The sequence below is a fragment of the Pteropus vampyrus genome, unplaced genomic scaffold, assembly GCF_000151845.1.
Source record: "Pteropus vampyrus isolate Shadow unplaced genomic scaffold, Pvam_2.0 Scaffold875, whole genome shotgun sequence".
NCBI lineage: Eukaryota > Metazoa > Chordata > Mammalia > Chiroptera > Pteropodidae > Pteropus > Pteropus vampyrus.
This window is the reverse complement of record NW_011889656.1, coordinates 117,046-141,986: the sequence shown is the minus strand read 5'-3', so window position 1 is coordinate 141,986 and position 24,941 is coordinate 117,046. Positions and strand designations below refer to the sequence as shown.

General features: G+C 63.5%; 2 protein-coding genes across 6 annotated transcripts in view; one reads left to right on the top strand and one right to left on the bottom strand.

The window, feature by feature from the left end:
* The window catches only part of SAMD11 (sterile alpha motif domain containing 11), an 18,263-nt gene extending 5,589 nt beyond the window's left edge, over positions 1-12,674 (top strand). The window contains exons 4-14 of one of the 4 annotated variants that reach the window (XM_023526441.1): positions 993-1,043; positions 4,274-4,362; positions 7,096-7,182; positions 7,271-7,393; positions 9,157-9,319; positions 10,196-10,311; positions 10,520-10,598; positions 10,679-11,193; positions 11,393-11,517; positions 11,773-11,883; positions 11,969-12,674. In XM_023526441.1, the coding sequence (XP_023382209.1) occupies positions 993-1,043; positions 4,274-4,362; positions 7,096-7,182; positions 7,271-7,393; positions 9,157-9,319; positions 10,196-10,311; positions 10,520-10,598; positions 10,679-11,193; positions 11,393-11,517; positions 11,773-11,883; positions 11,969-12,214 (1,705 nt within the window). In that variant the 3' untranslated portion in view covers positions 12,215-12,674. Of the gene's footprint in view, positions 1-992; positions 1,044-4,240; positions 4,363-7,095; positions 7,183-7,270; positions 7,394-9,156; positions 9,320-10,195; positions 10,312-10,519; positions 10,599-10,678; positions 11,194-11,392; positions 11,545-11,772; positions 11,884-11,968 lie in introns of all 4 variants that reach the window. The other 3 variants (XM_023526440.1, XM_011386048.2, XM_023526439.1) reach the window with 3 other exon arrangements.
* On the bottom strand, positions 12,621-24,941 carry NOC2L (NOC2 like nucleolar associated transcriptional repressor). Of its 2 annotated transcripts, none has more exons than XM_011386049.2 (19): positions 24,831-24,941; positions 24,526-24,678; positions 23,191-23,365; positions 22,986-23,105; positions 22,308-22,428; positions 22,131-22,221; positions 20,625-20,703; positions 20,393-20,503; positions 20,118-20,231; positions 19,324-19,512; positions 18,970-19,109; positions 18,036-18,147; positions 16,181-16,294; positions 15,677-15,778; positions 14,309-14,452; positions 14,075-14,188; positions 13,544-13,676; positions 13,159-13,245; positions 12,621-12,909 (listed from the first exon to the last, which is right to left on the bottom strand). In XM_011386049.2, the coding sequence occupies exons 1-19, from the start codon at positions 24,854-24,856 to the stop codon at positions 12,803-12,805; spliced, it is 2,232 nt and encodes a 743-aa protein (XP_011384351.1). In that variant the 5' UTR covers positions 24,857-24,941; the 3' UTR covers positions 12,621-12,802. The 2 variants fall into 2 exon arrangements, with proteins under 2 accessions (XP_011384351.1, XP_023382210.1); XM_023526442.1 differs by having other exon boundaries at positions 22,308-22,425.

Below are 24,941 nucleotides of genomic sequence, written 5' to 3'. Positions count from 1 at the left end.
CTGGACCCCCAGGGACAGCCCAGCCCCCTCCATCTCACAGGACCCGCGAGAGCCTACCTCGCCCGCACTTGGGGACCAAGGGCTAAGCCAGGACACTGTCAACATTGTGTGTGCTCCCCCAGGGGCGGGTCAGGGAGGAGCAGTCGATGTGGTCCCATGTGGTGAGGTGCTGAGGAGGCACAGGGCTTCTGGGTGTGGGGAATGGAGTGGGCTCGAGCCCAGGGCTCAGGATGGGGCGGTCAGGGACACCCAGGAAGGGGGCCTGGTCCCATCGCAGCCAGGCAGGGCGGGGAGCAGGGCCAGCCCTTCCTGAAAGCAGCCCCCAGACCATCAGAATTTCTATGCCTTTTGTCTTTCAACGTGTTCCAATTTTTCCTAAACTAAAACAACCCCGCTGGACCCCAAGTCCCCGCACCCACATTTGCAAGGCGAAGCCCTCCACAGACCTCCACTGCCGGCTGTCAGCCCGTGGGTCTTTTCAGGGACGCTGCTGCGGGTGAGGGCGTGGGCACGGGGCAGATCTGTTTCCTTGCTCGACCTCTCGTCCTGGCATCCCTGCTACCTCCCTTGGGCAGTGGTCACTTCCAGGAGGCAAGTGGCAGCAGCTGGGACCCAGGGGCACACGCCCACCTGGCCTGACCCCAGCCTTCGGTGCAGCACAGCTGTGGGACTCCCTCCCTGACTGGGTCCCTTCCTAGCTGGGGCAGCTCCAGTGATGAAGAATTTGGGTTCAGTGGCATGAGTGACAGACAGAGAAAGCCACAGCCCCCACCTCAGCACAGTACGGGGTTCCCCTGTCACCTGTCGAGAAGCAGAGATGCGCAGCTCCAGCTCCATGCTACCCGGTTCCTCGTCCGGTGAAGCTTGAGCCCGTCCCGGTGGCAGCCGCTGGCCGTTCGAACTGGTACCAGATGGCACTGGAGACAGGTCTGAGCCAGCCGCATGCTCCGGGTCCTGGAGGCCATGCTGACCCGCTGCTTCTTCCCCTGCAGAGTCCACACCCACTGGGACGTGAACATCTCCTTCCGGGAGACGTCCTGCAGGTAGGGCCCGCGTCTCCCTGCACAGCGTGTGGGCGGTCTGCTTCTGAATCTCCTCAGCCTCATGCCCCCTCCCCTCCTTAGTCCTGGTCTGTCTGTCCACCTGTCGACTTGGGTCTGGGCCTTGGCAGCGGACAGGTGTGGGTTCTGTTGCCGAGTGTAGCCTTCCCCCGCATGGGACTGGCCCCTCGAGCCCATCTGCCCTGAGACGGGCCATGACCTACCCCTCCCACCTTCCCAGAGACCTCCCAGGAGGTGAGGATGGCGCCGGGCGAGGGGCGTCTAGCAGGGTGCACAGGAGCTCGACGAGGAGAGGGGTCGTCCCCGCAGACATGGAGAAACGGGAGGGATGTGGGCGGTGGGGGGGAAGCCGGCCCGTCCGGCTCAGCTGGGTGCTGAAGGGCCTCGGGCGCTGGGCCTGCTGGGCACTGTCCTAGGGCAGCAGAGCCACCGACGGCCCTGAGTGGGAGAAGGACCGGCTGTTGTTTCAGAAAGGCTCAGCAGGTGGGGGTTGCTCCAGTCCACAGTGATTTAGGCTGTGGAAGCAGGATGGGGAGATAAAGTGAGGGGGGGCCTGCTCAGCCGATCGTTATCATGAGCGTCGTGAACATTGATGACGTTTTATGAGTCTTGCACTCGGGAAGCTACGGGATGAACGTGTCAGCGACACTTGTCACTGGGAACCCCAGGGCCGTTCCTCCCGCCTGCACCCCCTCCTAGCCCTGCCGGCCTCTGGAGATGGGAGTCCGGGCACAGGCTGGCATGATTTTCTGGATTTTGCCAGAGAAGAGATTAGAGGGGGTGATGCATGGCCAAGAGGACTTTCAGCCCGTCTGAGCCCCCGACCCAGCATCTGGCCGTGGCGGGCACACAGCCTGGCTGCCGCACGCTGCCCGCCCGCCCCGACTGTCTCTTCTTGGCTACTTTTGGCCCTGTCCATCTGTCCTCTGTCTCTAGTCTCCTGTCAGGCCCTGTCCATCTGTCCAGTAATGCCTGCCTGTGTTCGCCTGCATCATCGCTCAGCCACCTGTCTGTCCATCACCTGTCCGTTCATCCTCGTCCCTCTGTCTGCGCTTGGAGCTCCACCTTCAGCCCCGTGCATGGGGCAGCAGGCGGGAGACATGGACCCTGCCGTCTCAAAGCCCCTGAGCTGGCCAGGAGATGGGCAAGGACTGGACAGTATGATGGTTGCTGAGGGAGCCTAGAGGAGCCTGGGGTCCACCCAAGAAGAGTTCGGGTGTCAGGGGTCAGGCCCCGGCATTCCAGACCCTTCTCCCTTGGGCCTCCTAGCACACCCTCCTCCGCTCAGCCTTCCCCCGAGTCTCGAGTCACCCGTTCCAGGGCCACAGCCACGGCCACAGATGGCCTCTGACCCCGACAGGCCCCTGCCCCCACACACGGCGGGCGAGGGCAGCACAGCTATGGGAACCTTGCACCGAGGTGCCAGGGGCAGGCTCACACGCTGCCAGTCTGCCCTGTGCCGTTTCTTTGTGATTTTTTACGGTATAAACCGGAAGAGGTTTGCTAGGTCAGGGCCAAGCTGTCTTGGGCCCGTGGGGTGAACCCTAAGGCAGAGGGTGAAGTGTCCTGATTCCCAGCAGGCATCACCTCCTTGGGGCCGCAGCACCCCCGATGGCCTGATGACTGACCAGCAAGTGAAAGAGGGGATGGCCGTATTAGGTGGGGACAGACCAAGGTCCCTGTGTGGGACTGAGCCGCGGGTTCATGGGGACAAACTATGGGGCCGGCCCTTGTCGCTCAGTCTTCCGGGAGCGGGTTCACCTGCAGGAGTCCATGGGACACCAGAAGTGGGTCCCCTCGGGGAGAACTCGGGCACCCGGGGCCCTGCCTCGAGGCCCCCACCCCAGCCCGTGCCGAGACAGCAGTTCTCCCTGACGCCCGCCCCTCTCCACGTGATGAGGATGAGCGATGAGGTGCGATGGCTGCCCATGAGCCCTGAAGTCCCTGCTCCCACCCGCCCTGCCCCCGCCCCCCTGGGGAGGCGGGCGGGCAGCGAGCTGGCATCTGTGTCTCCCGGGAGGGTCTAGAGCCTGGCCCCGCAGTGCGGGATGCTGAAACTGATCTGCTTAGGGGCCAGCCCTGGATTAGCCGCTGGAGCTAGGGGGGCTGGGGCTATTTAATGAGGCTTAGGGTCAGTTCCCAGGTCACTCCACGGAGGCCCCCTCGCTGCAGCCCGTCCCGGAGGCTGCTCTGCTCCAGGTGGGCCGGGGAGCAAGGGGCTGGGGAGGGTGGGGCGCCAGCCCGTCCCTGCTGCTCTGGCCTGTGCTGCCTGCCTGTGGCTCCAGGCTGTGGCAGCAGGGTGGCAGGTGACCCTTCCCCGTGCGGACTAAGGGAGACGCTCTCAGAACCCCAAGAGCAAACAGGGTGGGGGACCGGTTACATAGAGTCACACGGGGGGTTTCTCACCCCCTCTCCTCTGGGGTTCTGTGGTGCAGGATTGAACGGAGCAGGAGCATCGATGAGGCAACAAAGTAGTTAGCTATGTGTTTACTCCGGGCAGGGCTTTGGGGAGAGCAGAGCACCCTAAGCACACCTGGGGAGCAGTCCGGCCCAGTCCACGTGCGAGCTTGCGTCTGCGTCGCAGGCCCTTGAGTGAGCGTGTGTGTGCCCATGTGTGTTCTGTGCACACAACTCCTTGGCTGCTGGACTTTGGTTTGCCCCTTGGTTTGCTTATTTGAAGAAACTGGGGTCCACAGGCAGCTGTAAGTTTTACTTGAAGCAGCGTGGGCCGTGTTCTCACTCAAGCAGCCGGTGCAGTAGTGACATGTGACTTACGTGTGACAGTGTGTCCTCTCTGGGTGCCTGGCCCCAGGAGCAAGTGTACTGCCTTGGTGGGTACCTGGCCACCCTCCGAGTGGGGGGCAGGGACACAGTTGCTGGTCACGTTGCAGAGACCCTCCCTGAGTGGGACTCCCCGCCCCCTGCCCAGCAGACACTTGGCAGGCCCCGGGTGGAGCCTGAGTCCGTCAGCATGAGACCTTTCCAGCCACTAGGACTTGGTACAGGGTTGCTCACACACCTGGTGTCCCAGGCCGCACCCAGAGGTGTGCATGAGGCATCTGCACTTAGATGCTAACTGTGTCCTGGCGCCGTGCGTGCCCTACTCACGCTCCGTCAGGCCCTGGTCCCCGGGCTGGCGCACGGCCTCTCAGGGTCTCGCCTTCCCTGTCTTGCTGCAGCCAGGACAGCGGTCTCCCCTCTCTCATATCCAGTCTGCATCACAGCCACCTCGTTATGCCCGAGCACCAGAGCCGCTGCGAATTCCAGAGGGGCAGCGTGGAGCTCGGCCTGGGGGCCGCAGGTGAGGAGCCGGGGTATGGGAATCGCTCAGCCTGAGGACAGCTGCTGCCTGCTTTCCCGTGTCTCTGCTCGGTGGCCCTGGACGCCGCCACCCCCAGCAGCCTTGGCAGGCGGCCAGTAGAGGAGGCGGGAGGTGGCGGGCAGCTGTCCCCCGGGGCTCCATGTGATGGTAATTGTGTTAATCCCGGCCAGCCGGGCAGACGGGGGGCGGAGGCGGTGGCTCCACTGTGGCTGCTGCTGGAGGGGGCTTGGAGAGGCTGAGGCCACCACCACCCCCTCCTTATGGCATACGAAGGCGGGAAGGTCAGGGACATACAGGCCTCACGGGCCCAGAAACGCTCACCTGGGCATGACATGCACAGAGTGCCCACGACTCCACAGAGCACAGGGTCCCAGGAGAGAAGGGGTCCATCACTCGAGAGGAGTGGGGCAGGAGGGTGGAGCCCAGGCGCTCCTGGGTCACCTTGGAGGGGCAGCTCCTTGAGGGCACAGTTCCTCCCCAGGGACTCGGCCTGACGCTGAGCTTTAGCTGAAGGAGCAGGAGGCAGAAGGGTGCTGTACGATGAACCCTGGGCAGTGGCTGCAGTCCTCAGGAAGGCTGGGCAAGGGGTGGTCCACCACCCTGGGACCCTGAGCATCCCATGAGCGCCCCAAGCCCACCCGGGCCCAGGAAGGCCTCCGTGGGGTGGGGCGGGTGGGAGCTGCTTCTGGAGCTAGTGGGAGGCATCTGAGCAGGCGGCGGATAAAATCTAATTGCCCCATCGATCGGAGCCCCTGCAATGATTGAGATGTTCTGAGCCGCCAGGCCCGCCCCTGCTGCTGGCCCCGTGGAGACCCCGGAACGGACGGTGGGCGTGTGAGAAAGCCCGTGCCCTGCCCCCAGCCAGAGGCTGTGTGCCTGGGGCCTCAGCATGGCCCAGGGCCAAGCTGGGTGTTTCTGCGTCACACTCCGTCAGGGTGTCCCTACCCTCACTTTATGCTGAGGGGCCGGGCGGGCGTGGGGGCTTTTCTGGGCTCACACTTGCTCTGCAGAAAGTGCCACGGGCATGGACTTGGGTCTGGAATCCACTGGTCCCTGTGGGCCCTTGAGTGGGGTCACTTGCCTGTCTTCACTCCTCTCCTCCGGGGGCCACAGGTTCCTGTTCCTTCGACCCCAGCCTCGGAGCCTCTCCGGACCCTCAGCAGGGAGCTGGGAGCAATGAGGGGCCTGGAATGGGTCCGAGCTGGCATCTTGTGACTGTGTGTCTGCTCTGGCTGCCCAGCTGTGTCCCCGAGTGAAGGTGGCCCTCATCAAGGACTAGTGTACCCCCAGACCCCCGTGGCAGGACCTTACTGCAGCCCCCTCCCATCCCCAGCCATACCTCCTCCAGAAAGAGGAGCCCCTACCCCTAACAGAAAATGGGGAGTTCCCACTGTGGAAAATGGAAAATGGGAAAGGCACATGGAATTGAGAGCCCCAGGTTCCTGGTCACCCCTAAACTCTAAAGAGCTGTGTGCAGAGATAAGGGGGTGTGGGGTTGGGAGGTGCAGGGGTGTGGTGTGGGGGACGTGGGGTATGCAGGGGTGGGGGGCGCGGGGTGGGGTGTGTTGTGGGGGTGTGGGGAGTGGACCCAGCCCAGACCCACCTCCAGGCTGGGTACAACCGGATAGTGGACCCTCCTGCCTGGTGCCCCAAAGCCCCAATGCTGTTGGGGGCCAATGCTGACTTCCTTGGGGCCCTCCTGCTATGGCACCCCCATCCTGTCAGGGCCCCGAGGTGGGGACCCAGCAGGGCCTGGGCCTGGGGCTGGGCTGCTGGGCCCGGGCCAGTGGCAGCAAGGGGCCAAGATCGATAAGTTATTAGCACCATTCTGTCAGCTGAAAAGTGGAGATTGATCGAGCGGCACTTCCCGGTCTGATAAAAACGACAGATTAAGGGAATAAGGAAAAGGTATTAGGCTTCGGAGCTGGCAGGGCTTCTGGGTAGCCCCCTCACCGAGGTGTCCCACGGTCTTGGGTCACAGAGGAGGTGGGTCCTTCACCCTCTCTCCCAGACAACCACATGGGAGCAGAGATGGGGCGGGAGCCTGGAGGCCAGCACTGGCAGCCGGGGTGCCGGACAAGTGCTGAGCTGTTCAGCAGAGACCCCCCAGACCTCGGACTTGGGCGGGAGCATGGCATGGCGTCAGCTGCCGGGGCCGGGAAGGGGTGGGGCCCGTGTTCCCCCAGGGCAGGCTCGTGACCAGCAAGGCTGGCTCGGGCCTTCTGGGGGCAGTGAGGGGTGTGTCAGGGTGAAGGGCCTGGGCACAGTGGGTGTGGCAGGAGTTTGGGGATCCCTGACATGAGACCCTGCACCTCGGGTCCCACCTCTGTCTTGGGAGGAGAGGTAGTTTCCAGTCAAATCAGAAGCCTTCCCCTCTTCCCAGAGTGCTGAGCACACAGGAGACCAGTCTGGCGGGGTGGGGCAGCGGGGTGCCTGTGGGGCCCTGAGTTGCCGCCTGAGGCTGTGACCACAAATCTGCCATTGCACCTACAAAAACACTCACCCCAGAGCCCATCCGTCCCACCCTGTCCTTGGGCTCGCTGTCCTCTGGCTAAAGGGGTGGGGACTCCAGCTGGCAGGGCCTTGCTGTGGCCAGGACCCCTGAGCAGTGCTGGGTGTGGTTCCAGGCTGGGCTGGGACTGCCCTGGTCCCTCCAGCCTCCATCCCCACGAAGCCCTGAGATGGGGGCTGGGGCTGTCTCCCCTCCCCCAGGTGACCTGGGCAAGAGACTGGGCCGCTCCGCCCACATCAGCAGTGACTGCCCTTTGGAGAAGAAGGCCCGAAGCAAGTCCCCCCAAGGTGGGAATCCTAGCCCAGGGGCAGGGACCCAGTCCCTGCAGGAGGGGGGTGTAACTTCGACCCCTCACCCAGTGCTCCCCCAACGCAGAGACTCTGCTGCTGCCCAGCATGGCCCCCGAGGACCACTACCGCCGGCTGGTGTCGGCACTGAGCGAGGCCGGCACCTTCGAAGACCCGCAACGTCTCTACCACCTGGGCCTCCCCAGCCATGGTATGTGCCCCTCACCAGGCGTCCACCAACATGGCTCTCCCCGTCCCTGGAGGCCTCGACGCACCCCAAAAGTAAGCCCCGGGGTCTTTGGCTGAGATTGGATACAGATCTCTCGGCCCCTCAGCCCCCACCGTGAGACATGACTCCCCTCTTCCCTGGTAGGTCTTGGGGGTCCCCTACCTGCGTGTCCCCTGCAGCCCCAGCCCCACCGTCTCGCGTGAGGCGGGGCCGCCCGCCGCCCACTCCCACCTGCAGGCACTGTCACTCCACAGGGGAAACCGAGTCCCAGAGGAGCCCATGTGGCTGGGAGATGGGGGCTCAGGCTCCCAAGGACGCCAGGCTGCATGCAGCCACCCTTCCCACTCCGGGGTCAGGGTGCCAGTGAGACTGCCCAGCCCCGCTTCTAGGGAGCCCCTGGGTCTGTGGGCGGGGGGCTGGGAGGAGGGGAGTACGGAGGAGGGGAACACCTCTGGTGGACTTCCCCGAGGCAGGACGCGCGGCGGCTGGAGTCTGGCCACCAGCGCCTCGCTGGTGCTCAGAGGAACCCCGGCTGGGGGTGCTGTCCTACCACCGCGCCCCCCCCACACCCTTTGCACCCACCTTCCACGGACACTTGGAAATCCAACCCACCACCGCAGGGGCGCGCTCCAGCACCCTGCCCAGCTGCAGCCCGACCTCCCACACCCCAGCCCACAGTCTGGGGGGGGCTTGGCTTTTCTGGCTGGAGGTGGGTGAGGGGTGCCGAGAAAGGGGCAGGATTTCCTCTCCTTACACAAGGCACTGTCCCCCGGGGCAGCCAGGCACTGAGAGCCTGAATAATTCACCGAATGTTAATAATTTAAAAATCTTCCTTTTTAATTGCTTTCCCTGCCCTGCCTGGGGCCGGCTCTGCCGGCCTGCGCGGGGGAGGGGGCGCCGGCCGCCGGGGAGCAGCGCCGCGAGCTGGGCTGTCAATCACGGCCGCGCGCCGCCGCCCCCGCTGCGGAGCCGACTGTAAATAACCGAGGCCGCCGGGCGGGAGCGGGGGCGCGGAGGCCCTGCTGGGATCGATGCAGGCGGCCGCGCCGGCTGGGCTCTGCGGGCTGGCACCCGGCCCGGGTAGGACCCACCTCCGTTTTTCGGGTAATTAATTTATAAACAGGCGGCGGAGCCTGCGCAAGTGGGGGGGGCTGAGGGGGGGGACTCGAGGCCCGTCCCTGAGCAGGATGAAGGGTTCCGGTGCGTCAGACTCACGGAGTGTGCACCGCGTGCCAACTAGCAGGGTGTCACCTGGGCAGCCTTAGTCAGGGTTCGAGAACACCAGTTCCTGGACTCTGGTCACAGCGCTGTCCGGGCGCAGGCCTGCGCCTTCACTCAGGCCTCTGCACACCCCTCTCCTGGAGGCCGGCTCTGGCTCGTGCAACTGTGAGGAGTCAACAGTCTCCCGGCCTGCGGGTCCTCCCCCCCTCCAACTAACCTCCCCATAGTCCTCCCCAGTGCTTACCTGGCCCCTCCCAAGACCGGTGGGTGCCCCCCACCCCATCAGCATCCCCAGCTCACTGCACGTGAGGATCTGCCCCCGCTGCCCCATGTCTTCTGCTCATCTTTCTGTCCCATCAACCAGCCAGCAGGAGTGGTGAGGATGTGCCGCCAGCTCCTGGTCGACCCCCCCCCCCCACTCCCGTTTCCTTGGCCAGCGTCCTGTGCTCGACAGGGTGGGGGCAGTGAGAGCCCAGGGGAGCCTGGCCTCTGGGTCACTGCTGCTGCCCACAACTCCCCCCCAGATCTCCTGAGGGTCCGGCAGGAGGTGGCAGCAGCTGCTGTGAGGAGCCCCGGTGGCCTGGATGTCCACCTGCCCTCGGCCACAGCAGGTCAGCGTCGGAAGCAGGGCCTGGCCCAGCACCGAGAGGGCACCACTCTGGCTGGTGCGCCATCCTTCTCTGAGAGGTACTGGGGTGCCTGTATTTGCAAGGCCCCCCTGTTTCCTGTGCTTGTTTTTGGGGTACACAGCTGGGCTGAGCAGACTGCAAGTCAGGTCCACAGCCTGCACCGCTACACCTTGCCAGCCACCCTTACGCTGCACACTGCCCTCCGCCATGGCCGCCAACCGGCCGAGCGGGTGCTGAGTGTGCTGGCCCCGCAGTCCACGGCCTGCAGTGCAGACGGGACCTGATGCCTGCAAGCCGGGCAGAGACTCAGGAGAGGACTCCCAGGGCAGAATGTGTGTGTAGGGGCGTGTGACCACCCCACGAGAAGGGTGTTAAGGGCAGTTCCCTTTTCACTGAGCAACTGGGGGGCCCGGTGAGGTCAGGTACCCCTGAGACAGCTGAGAGCTCTGCTTCCCTGCTCCCCCAGCAGGTAGGCGAGGGCGCCGGATGCAAACAGGAGTCCGTGGAGAGGGTGGTGTAGACGGGGCAGAAAGGGGAGCAGCGAGAGGTACGGAAACCCCGAGCTGGAGAAAGGCTTGGGGGCGGGAGGGGGCGCAGCGCCTCCGCCTAGCCTGCCGCCGGCGACGCCGCTGCCCGGCCCCATGGCGCGTCTGCAGCCGCCTCCCGGGTCGCAGCTAATTGCGCGCCGCCTCCGCGCGCCCTGCAGTAATTACCGCTGCAGCCGCCGCCGCCCGCCGGGTCAGCGCCTCCTCGCCGCCGCCGAGATTAATTGGCGCCGCTGGCGGGGGCGGGGGCGGGGGCGGCGGCGGCGCGCGACCCGAGGCTGAAACGAGCGGCAGGCAAATCGACCGCCCGCGGGGTCGCCGGTTAGGAGGGGGGTGCGCGGCACTTCCGAGAATGGAGGGAGCGGCGCTCACCGCCCTGCTGTCCGCAGGGAGCTGTCACAGCCGCCCCCCTTGCTGTCGCCTCAGAATGCCCCGCACATCGCCCTGGGCCCCCACCTCAGGCCTCCCTTTTTGGGGGTGCCCTCGGCTCTGTGCCAGACCCCAGGTGAGGAGTGAGCGGATGTCCAAGCCCTTTGTGTCCTCGGGGACCCGTGCGTGCAGGCCACCTGGGTTCACCTATTGATCTGTGTCCCCAGTGGTCCCATGAGACCCACCCTTGCCTTTGTTGAAACCAAGGACAGACGGGAGAGGGGTACTTGGGTGACCCTGGACTACGCCGCCACGGGGCTTTGTGGTCTGTCCCCTGCCTCTAGGCTATGGCTTCCTGCCCCCAGTCCAAGCAGAGATGCTCGCCCGGCAGCAGGAGATCCTGCGGAAGCAGAACCTGGCCCGGTAGGTGACACAGGACCAGCGGGGAGGAAGGTGGCACCCCCGGGTCAGCTGACGGTCGCCACCCGCTCTCCCTGGTCCAGGCTGGAGATGTCAGCAGAGCTGCTGCGTCACAAGGAGCTGGACAGTACAAACCGGCCACAGCTGCTGGCACCCGAAGCCGCCCTGCACCCGCCCGAGGCCGCCGAGGACCTGCCCCGGCGTGGGGCCATGCTGGTGCTGAGACACAGCTCCACGCCGCTATTGGCCCTGCCCCCGCAGGGCCCCCCGGGCCCCGGCCCCCCCACCCCACCCCGGGAGCCTGCCCGCAGAGCTCCTCGGAAGGGAGGTTCCAGCCCGGCCTCCACCCGGCCCAGTGAGCCCAAGGAGGCCACAGGGACTGGGCTCTGGGCACACGATGGCTCTGAAGAAGAGCCCCCCAAGGACTCAGACGGAGAAGACCCTGAGATGGTGGCTGTTGGGGGCCTGGGCCCCACCCCGGGCCAAGCCTTGGCCGGAGGGACCAGCTCTGAGGGGAAGGGGCTTCTCTCAGGGTCTGTGCTGCCCCCTCCACTGCCCTTGGGCCTACCCTACGCCATCAGCCCCTACTTCCACACAGGTGGGCACCCTGACGCTCTTGGTCCCTCTGATCCCTTCGTGGGGCTTGGGGGGGAGGACCCACTGCCCCTAGAGTGTCAAGGAGGGAAAACCCTTCCATCCCCATACATCCTCTCTGAGCAATCAGGGCAGGGGTGGGCAGACAGGGTTGGGGGCCTAGGAAAGAGCCGGCCAGAGGCCTAGTAACCCCTCCCCAACAGGTGCTGTAGGGGGGCTCTTCACTGATGGGGAAGAGACCACCGCCTCTGAGGACGTCAGCAAGTGGACAGTGGACGACGTCTGCAGCTTTGTGGGGGGCCTGTCTGGCTGTGGAGAATATGCGCCGGTGAGGCGGGGCACTGGCCTAGCACAGGTTCTGAGCTCCCCAACCCCCAGTGCCTGTCCTCAACCCCGACTTGCCCTCAAACTCGGTGGGGGCCACCGGGCATGCTCCCCACTCCTCGGTGCTGTCGGTGTCTCCGCCTTCAACACCGGCTGGTGCCCAGCGCCCCAGGACTTGGCTCTTGCTGGGCTGGAGGATCTGAGCAGGGTGGGTGGGCCCTGTTCCCAGCATTCAGCCCTGACGAGCCCCGCCCCCCAGGTTTTCAGGGAACAGGGGATAGACGGGGAGACCTTGCCCCTGCTAACAGAGGAGCACCTCCTGACCACCATGGGGCTGAAGCTGGGGCCTGCTCTCAAGATCCGGGCCCAGGTAAGTGCCCGGGCAGAGGTCTCCAAAGGGGCGACACCCATGCTCTTTGTGGGCACAGGCCCCCGCCCACGCCATCTCTTCACAGGTGGCCAGGCGCCTGGGCCGAGTCTTCTACATGGCTAGCGTCCCCGTGGCTTTGCCGCTGCAGCCACCAACACTGCGGGCCCCTGAAAGGGAGCTCCCCTCGGGAGAGCAACCCCCGTCCCCAGCAACGGCTCCCTCCCCCTACGGCCCAGTGCATCCCACTGCTGGCCGAGCTTCACCCAAGCATGAGAATGGTACCATGGCCCTGCTCCCAGGGCCTGCAGACCCGCCCCAGACTCTGTGCTGAGTTGGGGAGTGAGCTGCTCTGACCTCCAGCCCTCGGTGCAAAGGCCCCTCCCCCACAGCTTATTCTCCTTCTGGTCTTGGAAGCAAAGTTTTTAAAAGAAAAACATGTGACTTAAGAAAGGAACGTGCCTCCAAAGACCTTCTGGAGGTGGCCGTGGGGCCCAGCGCAGCTTGGGGACTTGAACCCGGGCAGCTGCAGCCAAACCAAAGACAAGAGGCCACGGGGGCCCTGGCCATACACCCTGGCTCCCTCTGGAACTGGGACTGCTGTGAGGTTTTCAGCATCCCATCAGGCGAGAGGTCGGCCTCCCCGACGGGGAACTGCCACCCTGGGGAACGTCAATGGGGAGGCTCCGCGGTACAAGTTTCAGTCCCCAAGGCCACCACTCCATGGATCAACACGGCACTTGGTAATTTCTGGTCATTTATGTTGTAAAAATAAAAGCCCCGTCCACCACCTGTCCTTCCCCCTGCGTGGGTGCCGACCTCGGGGGCTCTGGGCTCAGTGCCAGCCAGGAAGCTGCAGGCCTATGGCCAGTGGCTGGCAGGGTGGGAACACAGCAGGCTGCCCTGCAGGCCAGGGGCAGGCTCAGTCCTCCTCCGAGAGCTGTAGATCCTGCAGCTCGTCCTCAGGCCCCTGCGCCAGCTGCCATAGCTCTACGGGGGCCAGTCCCACCTCTGTGTCCAGGCTTCCATCTGCAAGCAGAGACGGAGGCTACATAAATTAAGCTTTATCTGGAAGAAGCCAGCTTTGGGGGTTCCTCATCACTAATTAATCATAGCACTAATTAATTTATCGGTGCCGCCGCTGCTGCTGCTGGCTGCCAGAGCCAGCAGGAACGGAGCAGCTGGCCTGGCATCCCAGAGAGGGGTGTGGCCCAGCTTCGAGCCATCCTACCCGAGTCATGATAGCCTGGGGGGGGCCTCAGCCCAGCGACCACTCACCCTCTGAGTCACTGCCTTCTTCTTGGCCTTCACTGCTGCCATCCTCATTCTCCTCCCTCTGCGGAGTTCCAGGGGACCCAGGTGTACCTGGGGACCAAGATGAGCCCGTGGGCACAGGCCCACCAGCACATGCAGAGTGGGGATGGCCAGGCTCACAGCATGGCGCGTGGAGAAGGGTCAGAGCTGCCTGGGAAGCGGAGGGGACAGGAGGCCCCACCTCAGAGCAAGCAGAGTGGTGGAAAAGGGGCCGAGTGGGGCCGGGGCAGGGCTGCAAACGGGAGCCGAGGTGGAAGTGGGGGCCCCCCGGGCTCCTGGAGGTCTAGGGTCACCTTGCAGGCCCACCTGCCCCTCCCCCACGAGCGCAAGCCGAGGCGCGCGGCCCCACCTCTCTCTGAGAGGTCCCCGGTGTCATCCTCGTCACTGTCCAGATCAAAGAGGTCCTTGAACTCCACCCTGTCCTCGTCCTTCCTCTCTCCCAGCTTCCGCCGCTTTATTTCTGGGAAGTCCACGTCTTCCAGCTGGAAGGCCCCGAAACCACAGCAGCAGATGACCCTGGGCAGGTAGCCCCGAGTGCCCACCCTGGCCACACCCCACAACAGTGCCACCACCACGTCGGCAGGAACCCTGACCACAGTCCCATGCCCCTCTCCACCCCACGCAAGCCCATGCTGGGCCCCGTTGTCAAAAGCTCGCATCGGTGGGAGGGATTCCTAGACAGCCACCCTGCCAGGTGGGTGAGGAGGCCCCAGCCACATCCTGGCCACTAAGTGCCATCGAAGGCACAGCCATATCCCTCAGAGCAGTGACAGTAACAGGACAAGACGCAGCCAGGCAGTCCCCAACCACCCCTCAGATGTCCCTAGGCCTGCTCTCTCCCCAACAGCCCCAGTCCCCCCAGCCAGTTCCGAAGCCGCACCCGTTCTTTGCCACTGATCTCTAGCTGGATCTCCCGGTCCCTCAGCTTCCGCCACTGGCTGTAGTACTTGGTGAGCGGAGTCCCCTGCTCTCGGGTCTGCTTCTCCCAGGAATCCTGTGGGAAAGGATCAGAGATCACGTCCTATCCTGGCAAACCCCCAAATTCCAGCCACACACCAACTGCTGCCCTCAGGCAGTGCTGCCCACAAGGCCCAGGCGCCAGCTCCGCACTGACCACGGCCTGCAGGCTGGACACGCCGAAGGAGGCCCTCTGGCGGTGGCTGCAGATGTAGTCCGCATTGTCCTGCACCTTCTCCAGCAGCTGGCGCACCTGCCGGCAGTAGTTGGCCACCTTGCACTCCCGGAGGAAGGATTTCAGCTGCAGAAGGAAGGGGGCTCAGCCCGGCAACAGACACAGGGCTGCTCTGCACCCAGCCGTCGCCAAGGCCTGTGACAACCGCCCGTGACCAGAGGAGGGTGGGTGTTGGCGGGGGGCCCTGGTGCACAAGCCTGTAGGGTGGGGGCTGCACAGACCCCTGGCAGCCTGTCGTGAGTGAAGCTGTATGGGCACAGTCACACACTTGTTTCCGTACTCTGTGGGGTTTGGGGCTTCAACAGGAGAATTAAGCAGCGGTGAAACCACATGACTGCAAAATCTGAAATACTTATCACCTGGCTCTTTACCAAAACAGTTTGCTGACTGACCCCTGTTCCAGACCATGACCCCTGGGCCTTAGAGCCCCCAAACAGCCTTGCACACTTGCACTGCATCCAGATGAACCTCTGAGCCAGGTGCAGCTGGGGGCAGACCCCCTCACCAAGCAGATCTGTGACTGGTGGGCTGAGTCCGTCCCCAGGGCCTGCAGGAACAGGCCTCCCAGAAATGAGAAACTAGGTTGAAAGCAAACGGGAAACCCAAAAGGGGCTTCGGAGATGGAGGATGCCCATCCCACCTCCAATACTGCCCTGCGTCCTCACACACGCCCAGGACCACCTGGGGACGCGAGCTGTCAGGAGACCAGCCTGACCCAAGGCTGAGGGGCTACAGCTCACTAAGACCCAACTCTCCCAGGAAAAAGCTCATGGACCGTCTGGTCATGGGGTCCTTGTTGAGTGGCCCAGGCCAGCCCCACCCCTCAGCTGCAAACCTCTACACTCATATCCCCTGCAGTAGCGGTCCCCAACCTTTGTGGCACCAGGGACCAGTGCTCCTATGAGCATCTAATGCCTGATGACCTGAGGTGGAGCTAAGGTGGTAACACTAGTGCTGGGGAGCAGTTGCAAATATAGATGAAGCTTTGCTGGCTCGCCGCTCACCTCCTGCTGGGCGGCCCGGTTCCTAACAGGCCATGGACTGAGAGCAGTCTGCAGCCTGGGGGTTGGGGACCCTTGCCCTATAACACAGCCCTGGGGTCCAGTTGTCAGGTGCTGCCAGGACAGAGCTGTGAGGTTTTGCTATGGGCCATGTGACTGAGACAAGGCTGCCTCCTTCTGGCCGACATGTAAACGGGGAGTCGGCTCATTAAAAGACAATCTAGTCGACCTTAGGATGGGCCCCAAGGGATCTGGGCAGAGCTGGGGGAGCCGGGCAGCAGGCACGTACCTGCAGGACAGCGGGGAGGGCCAGCTCGGGGAATGCGATGCTGTGGGCCTGGCTGTGCAGGTACTCCAGGGTGAGGTCATACAGCTGCTCCACCAGGCCATCCTGAGAGGGTGGGGGAGAGGGCGAGGCAGCGGGGAGAGGGAGGGGGCAGTAGTGGGGGGAGTTCAGGGCCAGAGAAGGGACCTGGGACCACTTCCATCCAGGCCAATGACCTGTCAGCTCACTCTCCTGGGCAGGAACCAGGAGCCACTCAGGCTCACTTCGGGTGGGGGCAAGGAGTGTCCCACCTCCACCCTGGGAGACCCACGAGGGTCTCTGCTGGAACTCCAAAGGGACCATGACCCCCTGGGCCTTAGATCTCCGAACAGCCTTGCACACTCCCGTACACACTCATCTGCCTCCAGCTACCCTGCACTATGACCTCAGTGCCCTCTGCCATCTGCTGTGACCCCACGCAGGGCAGTCCCTAGGCCCCTCCCTGGGAGGCCTGGAGACCGGCCTTACCCGGTAAGCCTTCTCCTGCAGGTTGACCTTGGAAAGCTTCAGGATCACTGCGAAGTTGATGGGCTTGGAGCTCATGCGTCCCGGCCTCCTGTTGAAGTCAACCTGCTGGAAAACCTGCAGAGACGGCCCCATCAGCCCAGACTGCACCCCCTGTGCCCGGTGTACCCCACTCCCGGCCTGCACCCAGCATACTCTGCCCATCTGCACCCTGCACCCCACTCATATCCAACCCCCACCATACCTCACTCCCCACCGCACCCTGCCCCAGCCTGTGTTCCCCTCTCTGCCTGTACCCTGGAGCCCTGAAGACCCATCTTGAGGGCAGAGACAAGGGGCCAGATGCAGTGCCAGCCTCGCAGCCCCAAAAGCCGCCCTCAAGAGTCTGCTTGCCTTTCAGAGCTCTGGTAGCCCCCAAGGGAGTCCCTAGGTCCCAGAGTGGGACCATGGACGACGGGGGCAGGACCAGAAGCACAAGGACACACATTGCTCTGATCTGCTTCTAAAAACCGAGCACAGAGCCACAAAAATCAGTATCTAGAGATAAAGACAGGTCCCTGCTAAGCAGGGCAAATGTGACTGCTGCATCTTCACCCATGACCGCGGCCCCAGGGCTGTGTCCCCAGGAATAACACACCAAGGAACACAGGTCTCAGACAGGGGCTGGGCGGCCCCCCTTCCACGTCCTCTGCAGTGACACCGACCATGCACTATGTTGGCCTTGGCCGCTGGGAGATCTCCCCCAGGTCTGAAGGCCAACTGGGGAGCAGAGTGGGAGCCATGCCTGGCCTCTCAGCCGGGACCCTCCCCAGCCTGTGAGGTGGCCCAGGGTGCATCCCGAGGGGACAGGTGGCTGGGCCTAACTGTGAGACTCCAGGGCAAGGAGGGTGTTCACAGTATGGAAAAGCAGACAGGGGGCAGTGACAACACAGTGGCTCCCTGGAAGGTGCTGCCCTTTGCTTGGCCCGGCTCAGCCTGAGGGTGGGGTGTGACTCCCCACCCAGGGAGGGAAGGGCCAGAGCCAGACTTCTAGCTCTGTGGTTTGCCTTCTCTGGAGAGTCCTGGACCTGTGGGTGAGAGGGACACGTGGGATGCAGCTGTGGCAAGGTAAGGCAGGGTCAGTACGTGGGCTGGCCAAGAAAAAGTCCACAGGAGACTGTAGACAGAGAGGGACAGAGAGCAGGTGCCCAGAGCGGGGATGCTGGCGGCTGGGTGAGAGGCATCACAGGGGAGGGATCACAGGGGAGGGGGCCTTTTCCCGCGGATGTTCATAAGAGCATGAGCCTGCACTGCCCCCGCCTCAGGGAGGCAGAGTGAGCACATTCCTGGGGCTCCCTCCTCTCCCCCATGTGCTAAAGGGGGCACCACAGTCCCTGGCCACGCTGAGACACTACTCCAGCTGCCCAGTGGGTGGTGCTGAGACCTAACGGGGGCATGACTTCCTGAGGATTTGCTGGGTGGGGCCTCACCGGCACTGGGTTCCTGGGCTTTGGACCACAGCCTTTCCCCACTGGAGTGGTTAGCATGTGACACACAGGCACACAGGCACACACACGGGGGCACGCAGAGAGCCGGTGGCAGCCCTGCAATCAGACCTGGGCTTCGGCACAGCTCTCCTGCCCACCCTGACCTTGGGCAAATGCCCAGACAGACCCAAGTCTGTGCCTTAGAACCGGCACCCGCTGCCCTGTGGCGCAGCCACCCTCAACCTCACCGCTGCTCTTGCCGACTACCATGGTCCACCAGCCTGGGCAGGTAGCAAGGTGCCATCCTCATGCCTGTATCCCCCAGGTGAAACGCCAGCGCTCAGGAGAGACACCTGGCCAGCCTGGGGCAGCAGCGGCCGCAGCCCACTCACCTCCAGGATGAAGGGCAGCACGGGGACGAAGGCGCCGGTGCTCTCCGAGAGCAGGGTCAGGGCGCGCACGCAGTGCATGCGCAGCGGGTAGAAGCGTGCGGTGGGGACCAGCCTGAGGCGTGGAAGATGGAGTGAGCACAAACAGAGGCCTCGCCCTCCCGGCCAGCTGCCCCGACCCCTCCATGGAGCCCTGTCCTCAGCAGGGGCCCTCCCTGTCATTCTGTCAGGGTCAGAGGTCGCACCTGCCCCCTCAGATTCCCTGGCTAGAACGGGGGGAAGGCCTGGCCTTAAAGACCCGCCTGTTGTCAGAGTGTGGGGACACCCACCGGAATGCATGCACGCCCGGGGGCTGCGTGGGGGTCATTCATTCCTTCTTTTCAGGGCTCCCCCTTCAGGAGAACAGGGGTGCACAGGGTGCCCCCTCCTGGCCAACAGCCACAAGGCCACGTGCGGCTCCCCCATCCCCTGACCAAGACCACAGCTAAACGAATACCCATCCCCAAGACGTGACACACACCAGACCTGCTCTGTCCAAAGACACCCTGCTTGATAAGCCTGAATTCCCTTCAAACTGCACACGGCGCCGCTGCCTGCACCCCCCAGAAGCACACTTATGCTGGATCCTGGACTAAGGCGCTAAGGAGGAGCTCGCATCACGGGTAACCGCGAAGCCCCAATGGCTACGAGCAGAGTAGAGTGTTCTCCCGGGCTGGGCGTGAGGCTGCAGACAGCCTGGCTCCAGCAGAGGTTTCCAAGTCACAGCTGGAGTTTCCAAGTCACAGACCCCGGAGACCCAGACCACAGCGGGGATGACTAGCCAGATCCTCCCGGCCCTCCAGGATGCCCCTTTGTAACCCTGACCCTACCCTGACTTCCTGCAACCTTGTCTCTGGCCTTCAGTCCTCGGGGGCCACCCTGCCCGTCCCTGACTCACTTGATGCAGCCGATGACAACTTGGGAGAGGGGGTAGATCAAGGGCCGGAGGGCTCCGCTGGGGCAGAGAGTGCTGAGCACGCGGCACCACAGGTGGAGGCAATGCACGAACTGCCAGTTGTACACCGACTGGTAGGTCTCCTGGGCAGATTCCACCTCCTGGTCAGCCCCAGGGTCCTGGGAGGGCCTAGCCCTCCTCACCCATGGTGTACAGGGTCCCAGCGGGCAGCAGCACCGTGCCCTCCCCCACCCCCTACATCTCCCCCAGCAAGGACCCTGACCCCCATGTGCTGGGCTGTCTCTTCCAGGAGGCCAGGCCCTTGGCTGGGTCTGGGCCCCGGGCGTGGCCACACACCTTCTTGCGAGTGGTCATGGCATTGCGCAGGTGGATGGCAAGCTGGCGGATGTAGAGGAAGGCATGCTGGTAGGCGACGCTGGTGTCCAGGGCCAGCAGCTCAGTCAGGGTCCGCTGCATGAAGCTGATGAGGGGCAGGGCGCTGGGGGAGGTGAACTTGCAGTTCCTCACGTATGTGACGTACATTTGCTGCCAGGGAGAAAGGCACAGCCGGCTGTTCTGAGCTCTCAGGCCGGACCCACCGCCAGGCACCTGGGCCTTTCCCACGGAGCTGCCTCTGTAGACCCCCTGCCCACACCTGCTGCTGGGCCCCGTTGCTGCTCAGCCTCCGTGTGTGCCCACCAACCTCGGGCAGAGGCTGTGGTGCAGAGGGGAGGGGGCTGGGGCCAGGGGAGGGGCGAGCCTCAGCAGGGACTACAGGAACTGGCAGGGAGCGCACGGAGGCTCCAGGAGGGAGGACCTGCTGCGTGCCAGGCCTACGCAGGGGGGCCAGAGGGTCCCCATGCAGGCCAGGCCACCCAGGCTTGGAACCGGGCAGCAGGGTCCCTGGCCCTCTCCACACCTGATGTCCTCACCCACCAAGAGCTGGGAGGCTAAGGGTTCTGTCACCGTCCCTGCTTCCAAGGTGGAGACAGTGGTGGAGGCCTGGGTCTGCCTGGAGCCACAGTGCCGGGGAGCGGTGCTGACCATGAAGGCAGCCTGCCCAGCCCTCAGGCCAAGACTGTCAACCCAGACCCTGAGCCCTGAGGGACACCGTCTCGGGGCACCACGAGCAGGAGCCACCCAACCCCCACCTTGAGAACAGGGCTCAGGAAGGCATCCTTCTTGTGCCGGCAGACTCTGACGAGGACCAGGAAGGCCAGCACCCGAAGTGACTCCTCACCCGTGCTCCACAGGGCCACCATCCTCTGCAAAGAGCGGGACATCACTGCCTGTCCGGCCAGAGGCTCCTGGGGGCCCTGCCAGTGACAGCCCGAGCCTGGAGCCTGTCCTCATCTCACTGGGCTGTGCTGCCCAAGACACAAAGCCAGCAGGGGTGGGGCGTGAGGGCAGCCGCGGGCCAACACACCTTGAGCAGCATGCGGCACTGCTTGGGGAAGGTCAGGAAGTAGGGCACAGCGCTGCCCACGTGCTGAAGGAGGGCTGCCGCCACTGTCGCCTCCGCCACACAGGCCACCAGCTGGGGAAGCAGGAGAGGTCAGTGAGGCCTGCGACCACTCACGTCTGGATACAAAGGAGGACCGGACCGGACGTGGCCAGGCCCCATGGGAAGCAGCAGACCCTCCCCGCCGGCCCTGCACCTGTATGACCGAGCTCAGGTAAGCCTTGACATCTTGCCGGAGCTTCCCCCACAGCGGGCTGCTGGACGGCGGCAGCGCCCTGCAAAGAGGGCACAGCACTCCGTGAGCCCTGCAGCTGGGACACCCCGAGGCCGGCACGCAAGGCTGCTGGGAGGCAGGAGCGCGTGCCGAGCCACGTTCCATCCACGAACGGTCTCCAGGACACCAGAGACATGGGCCCTGGGGGAGATCCCTCCAGCTCACCCTACAAAAAGCTCAGGATCCCCTTACAGCTGGACTGATGTTGGGGACACACAAGGAACCCGCTCAAGAGTGGCCCAGACCAACAACTGAGGGGCACCAGGCCCTCCCATAGGCCACCGCAGATGGCCTGAGGGCCGAGAGCAACTGTGCCCCATGCATGAGCCCAGGGCCAGCCACTGCCCCAAGAGTCCCCAGAGGGCACCCACACCCTGCAGTCGGCACTTAAGGGCCCCCGAGGTCTAGGCCACGCATCGCTAACCAGCACTGCAAGTTGGTTTTCTTTGGCCCATACGTGCTTTAAAAAAACCCAGTCACCCACACTTACAACTTAGTTTTACCAAGAAGTCCAGACTCTACCCTTTTTAAAAAACTTGAATGACTTGGCAACGGTGACCAACTTTACTAAAGTTTCTCAAAGGCTCAGCCACTCAGCATTCACAGAGGTCAGCACACAGTGAGTGGGTGCCGTGCCAGGGACAAGGGACAGGGCTCCCGCAGCCAGCTCGCCCTGCCCCAGAAGGTGGCGCTCTCCACCAAAGGCCGTTGCCCTGCATGGCGACCGCTTGGCCCAGTGCAGTGGCCCCTTCCCCACCGAGGACAAACCACAGCACCGCACTTGCTGCCCACTCGCTCACTGCCGGTCCCCAGCAGACAAGGCTGCCTCCACACAGCCGACCCCGGAGCCATCAGTCCAGCCCTGACCGGGCCCACCAGGCCCAGCGACTCCTATCTGAGTTCCACCACCTCCCCACCTCCCCACCTCCCCTTCAGAGGAAACAGCAGGACCCCTCCCTGGAGACCTCTTTCTGCCCCCGAAAGGTGTCTGAGCTGAGTTGGGCCCTCCAAGACCCTTACTACCTCCAGGTCATGTGGCTGCTCCGTCCTCCGAGCCCCAGGGGAACTCGTGCCCTTCCGAGTTCCCCCCACCCCCACCCCCGAAGCCTTCCACAGCCTTCTCTGCTCAATCTTCTAAGGCGGGAGTTAAGGTTCTCGAATTCAGCATGAACGAGGCCCCAGCCTAGACACACACCCATCAGCCACAGAGCAAAGAGCAAGGAGAGTGGACGAGACTTATTCACCCAAAGAGGGGGTGCGGGGGGAGAGAGACCAATCTGACCAGGGAAAGTCGGGGGAAGCTGTGCGTATGCTGAGAAATTCTGGGCAGAGAACCACTCTTCTTGGCAAGGAGGGAGGAAGAAAAAAAGGCGGGCCTCCCCCAATTCAGGGCCCTGAACACACCCCATCCATCCTCTCCCCTCTCACCTGCTACTGTCTTTTGGGGCGCTTCCAAATAGCAGCTTGTGGAGGCAGCCAAAGAGGTCTCTGACGCAGAAGGTGACAAGAGCATTGAACACTGCAACATGGGGACCACAGGTGTCATTCACAGGACAGAAGATGGGACAAAAACATCGCATCCCAGATCCCTTCACCCCAGCTCACCGGCACTGTCCGTGACCTGGAATTTGCTGGCCTCGGCACCTTCCTGGTCTCCTCGGGTGGTGGCCACGGCTGCTCGGAAGGCCTGCACGACTTCGTGAAACAGCTTCGGAGTGGGGTGCTGCTGGAGGGGAAGGATGCCGGGGAGTGGTTGGTGTGCTGCTCAGGGGCCAGCCAGGGCCCCACGACCTATTCTGCAACAGAGGCCGTATCCCACCCACACTCTGAGGAACGGATCCAAGTGGGGACAGTATTACGGAACCATGTGCTGGGAACCAAGACAGAGTCCAGAATCCTGGGAAGGCAGGTAGTCCACCTCAGGGACCATGGGGAGGTGCTGGGGGTCCCAGATCTGGACGATGGCCAGCTCTGGGTAGCACCTGGAGTTCTCCCTTTCTGTCCCTGCCTTTCCCTGCAGAAACCACTGCAGGAGCCCTGGAAGAAGGGACCTGGCTCCGCCACCTAGCCAAGGCACAGAGGCCACAGCCTGCCCACAATGGACTTGGGGAGCAAAGAGTCCGAGACAAATTGAGAGCAGGAGGCAGGCAGAGCCCTTAAGATCCCTGACTGCAGGCTGACGTGGTCCTGGAGCCCCTGGCACGGCCCCAGAAACCTGGGCCAAGGCAAGGGCAGAGTCCCAGGGGGAGGCGTGGACAGCTGCCCGTCCAGGCCATGTCTCACTTTTGCCGCCTGCTTCCACCTCTCAACCATGGCGAGGGTCACGGGCGCGGAAGCCCTCCTCTTCCCCGTCTGGCCCCTGGAGACACCATCCTGGTCGTCGTCTTCCTCCTCACTTGCTTCCTGTACCACACAGAGGGACAGGCTACAGTGGGATGCAGAGGTCACGACCGTGTCCCCTGTCCCGCCAGCTTGGCCCTGTCCTCACTTCCAGCGTGCTGGGCAGGGAGTGGCACTGCTCCTGCTCGTCCTCGGAGCTGTCCGAGTCACTGAAGTCCAGCAGGCTCTGGTCGTTCTCCTGCAGGAACTTGTAGAACTCAGGGTCTCTGTCCTTCAGCCGAGAAAGCTGGTCCTTGTGCTCTGATGCGCGGCCTTTACGACAGCTGGGAAGGTGGGGGTCATCAATTCCAAGGGACAGGCAGAGCAGAAGGGAGTGGGCGTGGGGGTGAGGCTTCCACCCACCACATGGCCAGCTTGCCAGCCTCCTCAGAGGAGATACAGGGCCTAGTCCGCTCCCTCCGCAACAGCTACAGAGAGCAGGTTTTCAGTGACTCCCCCTCTCCCCCAAGTCCAGACTCACATCCGACAGCCCCTTTGTGCACATGTTCTAACTGCTGCTCTTCAAAACGAACATGTACAACACTGAACTTGTGGTTCCCCTAGACTTGCTCTGCCTGCACCCTGCTCTATCTAAGTCAATGGATGGTAACTCTAGTTTTCTAGGTACTTAGTTGAAAGTCAAACCTGTTTCTTATACCCATCACGCAACCCGCCATGAGCTCTCCCCAGCAATATCTTGAAAACTCATCATGCCTTCTCTCAATTCTCTTCATTACCATAACATCTCTCCCTATCCCCACCACTGCCTACAACCTATTCTCAACATTGCAACTCAAGTGGCCCTTTGTTACACAAGATCGTTACTAGAATATGTTGTAGCCAACCCTATCATCGTTTCTCCAGGTTCATTTCCTGCTACTGTCCCCCTCACTCCTTCTGCCACAGCCACACTCACTCTAGGTAAGGCCAGCTCCCACTGCAAAGCCTTTGCTGTTCCTGCCACTTTAAACAGCAGAACGCTCTCCCCTGCTGCCGGCAAGGCTTGCTCCCTCAGGTGCCTGCTCAACAATCACCTTCTCTACTCCACTTCATACGGCCACAAATGCCCGTGCTATGCTCTATTCCTCTGGCCCCTCCTATTCTTCTTTTCCAGCCACAGCACTTATTTCTTCTGGCAGACGACACTCGGTTTACTCAAGACCGAGTTTTCTAGGCCAGAAAGGAACCATTACATCACTCACCAACCTATGCCCACCACCTAAAAACGAGACTGTGGCACAGAGCAAGTGCTCAGTAAATACAGAACGAAAAAGCGAACAGGCCGAAGCGTCGGGGGTCGGGCGGGGCGGGGGGCGGGCGTGTCAAAGGTCCCTAGGCCTCAACCCTGAGGCCCAAGGAGAGATCGGCATCCTTCTGATGGGGTGGGTCAGGGACAAGAAGAGGGTTTTGCTTACACACGTTCCGTGGAAGACGCTCCGCTCACCTGGCCGAGGTGTTCCCTCCTGGCCCGACCGTGCTCCGCCCGCTGCCGGGAGCCGCCCGCGTCCCCGCCTCGGGGGCCCCTTCGGGCTCGGATTCAGACTCGGAATCAAAGCCTGAGGCCAGGAACTCGTCCACCGTCAGCTCGGCCAGGCGCCTGCGGGTCACGACGTCAGTCACGACTCCCCGCCCGCCCGGGGTGCCCGAGCCTCGCTGCCCCAGGAACTCGGAGAGGCGCAAGGGTATCCCCTTTGGATACGAGCACTGACCGGGAGGGAGGCCCCTTTGGCCCCCGGAATATAAACTTACCGCTTGCTGCCCCGCGCCGCTGCCATGATTGCCAACCCGCAGCGTGCGCCCCACTTCCGGATCCAGAATGCCTAGCGCTAGGCGCACTTCCTCCGGGCCCGCCCCGGCCCC

Bases quoted from the DNA above. Each gene is read 5' to 3' on its own strand.
- NOC2L (XM_011386049.2), bottom strand. From the start codon at position 24,856: ATGGCAGCGGCGCGGGGCAGCAAGCG. The intron at 22,429-22,985 runs GTGAGACATGGC...CTTCCCCTCCAG, and splicing joins GGTGGAAGCAGGCGGCAAAA to CAGCACCCCACTCCGAAGCT. The intron at 13,677-14,074 runs GTGCGGCTTCGG...GGGGCCTTCCAG, and splicing joins AGATCAGTGGCAAAGAACGG to CTGGAAGACGTGGACTTCCC.